A 9,257-nucleotide genomic window follows, 5' to 3' on the forward strand; every position below is an offset into this window, starting at 1 on the left:
TGGAGAGGGCGTGTCCTGCCATATCCGTCGGCAAATCCAATAACCATCAATGTCTGGCGAAAGTCTGGGGGCAAGTGCCTCTGAAATTTGCTTTTTTGCTTTTGCTTTTCATATAAAAATAATTGTTATGCTCGGGAATCGAGTTTAAAATGGAGAATTCTCAAGGGCAAAAAAAGAAGAGAGGAAGGAAGGCAGGGGCCACAGTCAACGCCGCAGGACCCCGCCGCAGGATGCAGTTCAATAAACTTAAAAGAGGCAAAGCATACTTCAAGGCGAACAAGAACGAAATTTCAAATTGCATTTGTTTTTGTTTTTGCTTTTGCTTTTGCCCCTGAATCCTCTGCTCCCTTAATCTTCAGTGTTCCCCCTACATATGTATTAGCTCTTTGGCCAATCGAGTTCCATTATGCCAGAGCACATTGAATGCCCCATAAATAATGGCAGGAATTTGGAATGAGAGCTGGACAGAGGCTGCTCCAAGAAAAGGGCAAACACAATTTATTTGCAAATTGATATTTAAAGGTCAAGGCGAAGGAATGTCCGAACAAGAGCAGCTTTAGGGGGATTCCGGAGCGAGTATTTGGCTAATGGCAAATGGAAAATGGCAAAGAAGTAGCCCCAGTCCATATTGACTGGTTGGAAAACGAATTAAAATGCTGGGGAGAGGAGTAGCTCTTGGCTGAAAGCGAAATTTGCTTATGACAAGCCAAAGGACACGCCTTAGACTGCAAAGGACAGGGAATTGGATGACGGCCAAGACATGCAGAAGAGTTCCTTGAACTGCTGCGCTTATCAAACATTTCGTGCTGCGGCCTAATGAAGTTATAGCCCGAGACAGACTCTGCCTCTCTGTCAGTCTCGATGTGCAACATAATCTGTGAATAGCTCCCCCCCCGAAGAACCTCTACTCGTTCCAGATGGTGCCCCATAGATTTTGTTGCCTTTTATTCAGCAATTGTTTCGCGCATTTGAATTAAGTGCAAATGTCATGAGATTTTCCGTGGAAAACAATGCAAGGCGCCCCTCACTTTGGACTCTTTGCCGTTTGCTAGCCTTTAAGCCACTTCACAGTTGTACAACAGAGTGAAGTCCTGGCTCCTGCTCCCGCATCTGCATCTGCATCTGCTTCTGCTCCTGCATTTCCCTTTGACTTTGGCTTGTTTTTCCTCAGCTTTCCTCAGCGTTTTCATTGTCTGTATTTGGCTCTGGTTCTTGGGTGCCTTTTGAATTTATTGAAATGTTTGTTTGTCTGCCATGTTTGCTGTGGCTGGCTGTCCTTGTTGCTTGGTTGCATCGTGGGGAAGGCTCCCCCTTCGCCTGTGTGCTCCTTCAGTCCTGCCACAGCTGCGCCAGGCGGTATGCAATGCTTTATCCCTCATTCCTGCCCTTTGCTACGCCTGAGCTCCCGTTGCCATTGCTGTTGCCATGCTGCTGTTGCCGCCTGGCTGCTGCATTTGTTGTCGCAAAATATTATTACTCCATTTCATTTATAAAAGTGCTCCGTTCCCTCCATCCATCCCATTCTTTCTTCGCTTGGGGAGGAGGATCTCAGCCACAGGAGGAACTGCCATTTCATTTCATTGTCAGTGTCGTGTCGTGTCGTGCCGTGTCTGCCCCATGGCCCATGCCACATGCCTCGCAGTGTGTGCCTCCTACTTATTGCCATTGTTGCTGGCTTGTCATTGGCTTTAGCTCCTAATCTGCCAGCCAGGTCACATCTGGCCCATTGATCAAAGTGTCTTGCCTCTCCCTCTCTAACTCTGGGAGTTGCCACAGCGTGGCAATGTGGCAGCGTGGCACTGTGAGTGCGACTGTCAACTTGCTTAAATTAAGCACCTAGCCACCACGCCCACCAGGCCACCAGGCCATCAGGCCATCAGCCCACACGGGGAGTGAGTTTTCTCTTTGACAATTTTCAAATTTATTCTGCAATTTCTTTTGTCCCTTGCAACGCCTACAGTCGCCTCCAAGAGCGTTGAAGAAACCATTTAAAACATGCTTTTCCTGGACAATTTCTCAATGGAAATTTCCACACACAATTGACAATTGAGAATGATGGGAGGATCCCCTCCTCCCCGAAGTGGGGTGGGCTAAATGAATAGTTTTTCCGCGGTAATAAAATAGCTTTCTACGCCCACAGCAAAAGTTCTGCAGCAGTCGGGGCAGCGCCTAATGAGGGTTTTTGCAGCTGTCTTTAAGGTGAGCCCATGAGGGGCAAGGCGGGGCAAGGCGGGGCAGACTGGCTCACATGTGTTTGCTTTCTGTCTGCACAAACACTCATGAATACACCCAAGCACACGCACGCCCCAGAGCATCCACTTATGAGTGGAAGGAATATGTGGATAAGCAGCTCAAAGGCACTGCGCGACTCCTCTGCAGATGGCAAGAAATTAATATTGGAATATTAAACACTTTTATTAACTTTTGCATAAGGAAATGTGGAGGCTGAAAGGCTGCGAAGAACGAACAACCTACAGGGGGATGGGATCCAAGAGGGGAGGAACGAGACAGAGGCGACATAATTTACTGGATAGAAATGCTCCGAGTGAGAGATATTTATGGCAAACATTTTTAATGGATTAGCAGCAGCTTCCGCAGCACTGGATGGCAGGACTGCCCTATGGAGAGGGGCCAGAGCCGTACAGACCTTACCACCGAAATGCCATTTAATTTAATGTGTTTATGAAAAGCAAAGCACTTTGAATCGAAGTGAAATGGAATTGAATTGAATGGAATTGTAGTTGGAACGGAAAACCATTGTCTTTGGTGCGGTGCGGTTCGGGGTGTGGCCAGAGCTCCCAACTTCCAAGTTGAAACCTTTTTGATTTGTGGCTCTGGTGTTGATATTAACAGGGGGAGGGAGGAGGATTGGAGAGGAAGTGCGGCCAACGCCGCCTGATTTATGCGTCCGATGCAAGCCGAAGGAAATGACAACTGAATGGCTTCATTAGTGCCGTTTCCACGCCGCTACTCCTGCAGCTCCTACTGAATGCTGGATGCTGGATGCTGGATGCTGGATCTGTTCTGTCCTCGAGTTTATTGCACTTCGACTTTTGACTTTTGCACTCTCTGGCTCCACCTAAAGAAAGGGAGAGCGAGGCAGCGCCATGAGAGCCATGAAAAGTTGGCGGCAATAATCACAATTCAGCAATAATAATTTCATGCTTATAATTCTGAGAAGTTGCAGTCCTGCCTCTTTCAAAACTTTCCACACGCGACTCTCATAAATTATGAAGAGTATTTCGGGATGCCTTCAATCCTTTGCCACAGGCCAACGACCTTCCTTCTGCTCCCTATGGAGGAGGAGCAGAGTCTGACAGAAATTAGCAAATCGTCACGTAGCCTCCATGAAGGAGGGAAATGTTTATTGGGCATGGAAAAATAAAGCGAGGAGATTACTTTGATGGAATGCATGTGTGTGGCATGTGGCATGTATCCTTTTTGGCAGGAACGATTGGTGGCGCTATCTGGGTTATTGTTATTGCCAGTGCTCGTAATCCTAGACTCGCAATTGTATTCCATGGATGGTACAACATGCTCCCCCATCATCCCCGCATCTTGTATCGTCTCCTTCAGCAATCAACTTAATTGCTTTCCCCCGGACGGACACGACAGCCCCCCTTCTCCCTAGTGCAGAGATTCTTTTGTTTAATGAGTGAAAACTGTTCTTGATATCACTTACCAGGCGATATCCTGGAATCCCCTGCTTTTGAGTGAACAAACATTCATTAATCGAATCTGTTGCTGCCACATTGTGTTGGGCCAAAACGCTGAAAGTTGATTTTATTGTTGCCAAGATTTATGAGCCACGGCCCCAAGAGCCCAAGAGCCTCCCCAGTGGAGGCAAGCAAAGGCACAGAAAGAGGACTAAGACAATTGCAATGGGCCCGTGCAAATATTAATTTGTTGATTATTTTCCCCGAGCTTGTTTGCTGAAGAAGACAAGCAGCAGGGGCATGTGGCAGAGTGTCATCTTCAAGGTGAAGTTCTCTCTGTTGTCCCATCACCCATCCCTTTCTGTGTGTGTGTGCTGCAAGAAAAGTTCTTGGCAAATAAGCGAGAGTACTTGAGTTGTGGCCTAAGCTAAAGATTACTCTGCAGCTCAAGGGTTGCCCCAACCCCAACCCCAACCCCAACCCCAACCCCATCCCCTAACTACCTACTATTGTACCTACTATTCTAGCTCTCTATTCTTTCTCTCACTTTTCCCCGATCTTATTAAAAGTGCATTAAACTTGTCCCAGAGACATTCCGGAGCTGCAATTGATTGGGGGTACGTGTCCTTTGGCTTTATTTCGTTTCATTTCACTAAATTATTCAACTGTCTGCGTCTCACTCTCTCTCTCTGTCTGTGTATGGGTCGAATAGAGTCACAAAAACTATTCCTTCATCATTGGGTTAGTTGTTAGCATTGTACCTAGGTGCCATAGATTCTTTCATCACCTTTGGCCTTAGCTTCGGTTTTGGATGTAGCTCTTTGACGACTTTATTACTACAAGCTCCATCTGGAAGGAGGGAGGACTGCCACTCACATAGGAAAGTGGAGGGAGGCAGGGACTACTGGCTCGCCATATTGATTATCGATTTGGGAATTGGCCTGGTCCTGGTCCTGGCCCTGGTGCTGGTCTTACCTGGTTATGCCCCTCCGTGTGTGTGTGTGTATTTGATTTTGCTTGTTTTTGTTTTTGTTTTTGTGTGCATTCAATTTGGCCAACGTGTTAGCCACTTTGGCTTAGACAACGGATCCCGATTCCATTCCCCCCTTGGGTGCCAGAGCACGTTTGGACTTTATGGTTCATTTGTTGGCGCTTAGACGCCCAACTCGCCGCGTCGTGGCTCGTGGCTCGTGGCCCGTGAGTCCCACTGCAGACATATATTGGACGACGCCACCTTCGCAGTCGGAACGAACAGTGGTACGGGACAGTGGTCCACAAAGATGTAGGAAAAAAAGCAATGGGAAATGACTGTGGTGCTGTTGGCGCCACTGGGAGATCCCCTAACAATAAATATAAACAAAGAATTTGTTTTGGGTTGACTAAACTTGCAACATGTCGTACTCGTATCGCACTGTAACATTTTCTTTTCTCTTTTTGCAGATCGAGGACGAGGGCAACCATGGAAACGACGAGACGCGCCTCTTCATCCTTTCCTCCTTGGCCACTTCGCATATGAGCCGCGTGTCCTGTATTTTGTGCGAAGAGCCGCTGCTCGTGTTCGACCGCTATCCCCTGGTCGATGGCTCGTTCTTCCTCAGCCCCAAGCAGCATTCCAGCGGCTGCATCGAGGTGAGTTATGATCTATCCCGCTCTTTCTCTCTCTCTCTCTCTTCCACTCTCATGTTGCCCCTCCTCGACATTTGCAATTGACAAATGTGGCTGATGTGGCTGATGTGGCAGTGTGGCACCCACGCCGTCACACTAACGCGCGGCTTTCACTCGCCCACGTGTCCCACCAGCAAGAAGTTTCAGCTGCAATTAGAGCGGAGAGGCAGCAGCTCATGCTCATGCTCTGGCTATTCCATCCAGCGTCTTTCATCCGCCTCTCTGGCTGCCACTCCTTTCTGTCTCTCCTTCTGTGCAATTTATGACCCATTTAAGTCTCCATAATTACGCCTGGGCAACTGCGGATCCAGTCTGTTGCATTGTTGCATTGTTGCATTGCTGCATGGTGGAGTGCAGCAGTGTGGCCGGGGCACGCTGGTCTCCCACTCTCCTGGCCCCTCCTCGTTATGCCTCTTTTTCCTCTAGTGGGCTTTAATTTAAGCCTGGATTTATAATTCATTGCCAGCTGCCGCTCCTGGGATTGGCTCCCTCCTGGCCGTGGCCCTGGCCCTGGCCCTCCCCATCCTCCTTTTCCTTATCCTCTGAGGTTGAGGTTGAGGTGGCAGTGCCAGTGGCAGCAATCTCCTGGCCAAGTTTATGCATTTTGCATTTTATTTGAAATTATTATGTCGCGTCGCATTGCCGCACCCCCTGCCACTGTCACTGCCTCTGTCCTTTTGTGGGACATGGAAGAATGCGCTCAATTCCAAAAGACTTCCGCAGCCCCGCCCATCTGAAAAGAGTAGAAAGTTGGCGCTACTGACACACCATACTCTAGCCAAGAGGGAGAACTTTGTTCTTGCAGTCTGTTTGCCAGGGGCATACACTTCAAGGATATTCCAAAAGAAGGACGTAATTCCTCCATGCTGCAGTAGTGCGGGAGCGGATACCCGCGATGGTGGTTACACTAGAAAGGGTATTGCCGTGTTCGTTTCTTCCTTAGTTCACATTTACCTCCCGCAATAATTTCTCATTGTTTGTGTGTCTGGGCCCTTGGCGACTGTTGAATTATGCGGCTGGTTCCCGCCCCGTTTTTAGACATTTTCTGTCTGCACCTTTTGCCAGTTTCTGTACTAAGCTTCCGCTTCCGTCCTCTCTCTACTCCTCGCTTTCAGGTTAAATACGAGGGACGCACGCTATACTTGACCTCTGTGTGCATGAGCTGCCTGGACGGAACTTCCAGCAGTCGCCTCATCAGCTGCAGGTAAGCATTGGTGCAAAGAAGCCCCAACACGGGCCCCATGACGATGAACTTCTACCATCTTTCCGGTCTATGCTAACACAGATTCTGCAAGGAGCCCTGGGATGGATCCAGCCTGGTTCTGGGCACCATGTACGCCTACGACATCTTCGCGGCCATGCCCTGCTGCGCCGAGAGGTTCAAGGTGAGTCTTGGAGCCAAGCGAAACAGTGGAGGATCCCTCCAGCCCATCGTGTTACACCTGTATGATCCCATTTCCACCTTCTTTCGACACTCCCTTTGCAGTGCAATAACTGCTTCAAGATGCTGATGCATCCCCAGCAGCGGCTGAGCTTCTACAGCGACTACTCGCACGGGGTGACATGTCCATACTGCAACACCCAGGACACGCACTTCGTCAAGCCGCTGAGCTTTTGCTATGCCAAGAGCTCCGCGACACGGCTGCCGACGCTCGCATAACATGAGGCCCCGTTGGAGCCTCAGGCAGGCACGGCAGCCGCAGCCGCAGCAGCAGCAGCAGCAGCAGCAACCAGTGCCCCCGGTGCTCCAACGGCCTCCTCGACGGCAAAGCAGCCGATCTTCAATGCGGCCATCGACTACTCGGCCCCACTGCAGCAGCAGATCAACCCGGACCTGATTGGTGCCCATCCTCATGCCCAGCAGCATCAACAGCAGCAGCAGCAACAGGGACGGCAACAGCAACAGCAACAGCAGCAACAGCAGCAACTACATCAGCAGTCGCAGCATCAGACAGCTCCTACCCAGAGAGGTAGCGAGGGAGGAAACTATCGCATGAACAACTTCCACCATCAGCCGCAGCAGCAGCATCCTTCTGCACAAGCTCCAGCTCCGAATCCAGCTCCAACTCCAACTGCAGCTCCTCAGAAGGTGAGCAGCTATCAGCGCAACATCACCATGAATGATGTCTTGAGAGAGTACCAGCAGCAGCAGAAGCAGCAACATCAGCAGCAACAGCAACAGCAACAGCAACAGCAACAGCAACAGATGGGGCATGTTGCAGGTGCCCTTCTCTTGACCAACAGCAATGGCAACGCAAGCAACAACAACAACCATTCAGGCCACTCCGGCGTTGGCAGCAGTATTAGTAACTTATTAATTAGCCATAATTCAAGCAGCATCAGCCACAATCAGACCAACAACAACAGCCAGAACGGCCAGAACAGCCAGAAGCTGAACGGTGCCTGGGGACAGACGGACACCATATCCGCTCTGTGGGGCTGCAGCAGCAGCAGCGGCTGCTCCTCGGGCAGCGGCTCACAGCCGTCGCTCAGTCCCACCGCCAGTAGCCACAGCAAGGAGATGCTTCTGTGGACGGCCCAGACTTCGCCCAGCAGTCAACCACTCAGGGACAACGCCAGCTTCAAGGAGCTGCAGCCACAAGCAGCCTCGCCGACAGCCTCGTTGACCAGCTCCTCGGGAGCCTCATCCACCTCCGGATGCTCTACCTCGAATGGCTGGAACTCCAGCAGCGGTGGCGTTGGCACTCACTACGGCAAGGCCAACATTTGGGAGCTGCCCGGACAGTCGGCACAGCGCCTCCAGGCCCACGACATCTTCACCGATCTCTTGTCCAACCTGAGCATCAGGCAGGACAGTGGCAGCCAGAGCCAGAGCCAGAGCCAGAGCAGCCACACCAAGGCAGATGCTTCGGACGTCAGCTCCAACTCGTCCTCCTCTGCGGGGGAGCTTCTGGAGATGGGCAACATCTGGCGGCACAGTGTCAGCGGCCTAGGAGGTCGCCAGGCATCTGAGGCTAGCACCTATCCTCAGATCTACGAGGAGCCCACAGGTGGCGCCGCCTGCATGCAGCTCTTCAACGATTATCTCAACATGAACTAGTGCAGTGCGGAGAGGAGAGGAGAGGAGAGGAGCGGCGGATGGAGAGCCATTTGTACTCCAGAGATAAATTACCCTAGAAAGAGTAAGAACACAGAGAATCAGAAAGAACAAAAGATACAAATTTTACGAAAAACTATAAATTTGCAACCAATTTTAAAAGCAGACTTGAACCAGCAACTCAAGTTGAAGTATTGTTTATGGTTTGCGATTAGTTTTAGATCGGCGTTTGATTTTAGTACACCCACACAGGCATATACACATACATATACACAAAAAATCACTCAATCACTGAGAAAAAAAAACAATGCAAGCTAAAAACAATTTTTTGTTATTTTTGTTGAGTTTTTTTTTATATCTTTTTGTTTACACACCTATACAAAAGCAATTTTTAGATTTATTTTACATAAAAGCAAATTTTTATACATATTACCAAAAAAAAAAACAACAAAAAGCGAAAAGTAAACACAAAAAAAAAAGGGGGAAAGAGAAAGAGAAGCGGAAGAGCAAAGGAGAAGAGAAAAAGAAATCAATTACATCACGACGAAGGACAGTTTTATTTAGCGAAAATTGAAGGCAAGGCATTAAATTGTTTTAACAAATCACGAGATATGCTGTGCTGCTCAATAACAAAAGAGAAAGGAAACCAGAATAACGTAGACGAGAAGACGTTGAAGGAGAATAGAAAGAAGGCTACGGATAAGAAGAACGCGAAACATTTGCTACAATTTATGAAACATAATATTACAAAAAGTAAATTTAAAAACAACATTATCGATAAGTTGCACATCTTTACCTAAACGATTGGTAATTATTCCTAGTTTTAGTAAGCAACACGAAAGCCGAACCTCCAAACGAATAGGTATCTCCATATCTCT

The 9,257-nt window shown here is 48.9% G+C and overlaps 1 protein-coding gene across 1 annotated transcript in view; it reads left to right on the forward strand.

Moving 5' to 3' along the window:
- LOC117583821 (headcase protein) overlaps positions 1-8,691 on the forward strand; it is a 75,236-nt gene extending 66,545 nt beyond the window's left edge. The window contains 4 exon segments of the mRNA XM_034272407.1: positions 5,097-5,285; positions 6,437-6,525; positions 6,607-6,706; positions 6,808-8,691. Coding sequence (XP_034128298.1) covers positions 5,097-5,285; positions 6,437-6,525; positions 6,607-6,706; positions 6,808-8,382 — 1,953 coding nt within the window. The 3' untranslated portion in view covers positions 8,383-8,691.
- The last annotated feature ends 566 nt before the right edge of the window (positions 8,692-9,257 follow it).

This window comes from Drosophila guanche, unplaced genomic scaffold, assembly GCF_900245975.1.
Source record: "Drosophila guanche unplaced genomic scaffold, DGUA_6, whole genome shotgun sequence".
NCBI lineage: Eukaryota > Metazoa > Arthropoda > Insecta > Diptera > Drosophilidae > Drosophila > Drosophila guanche.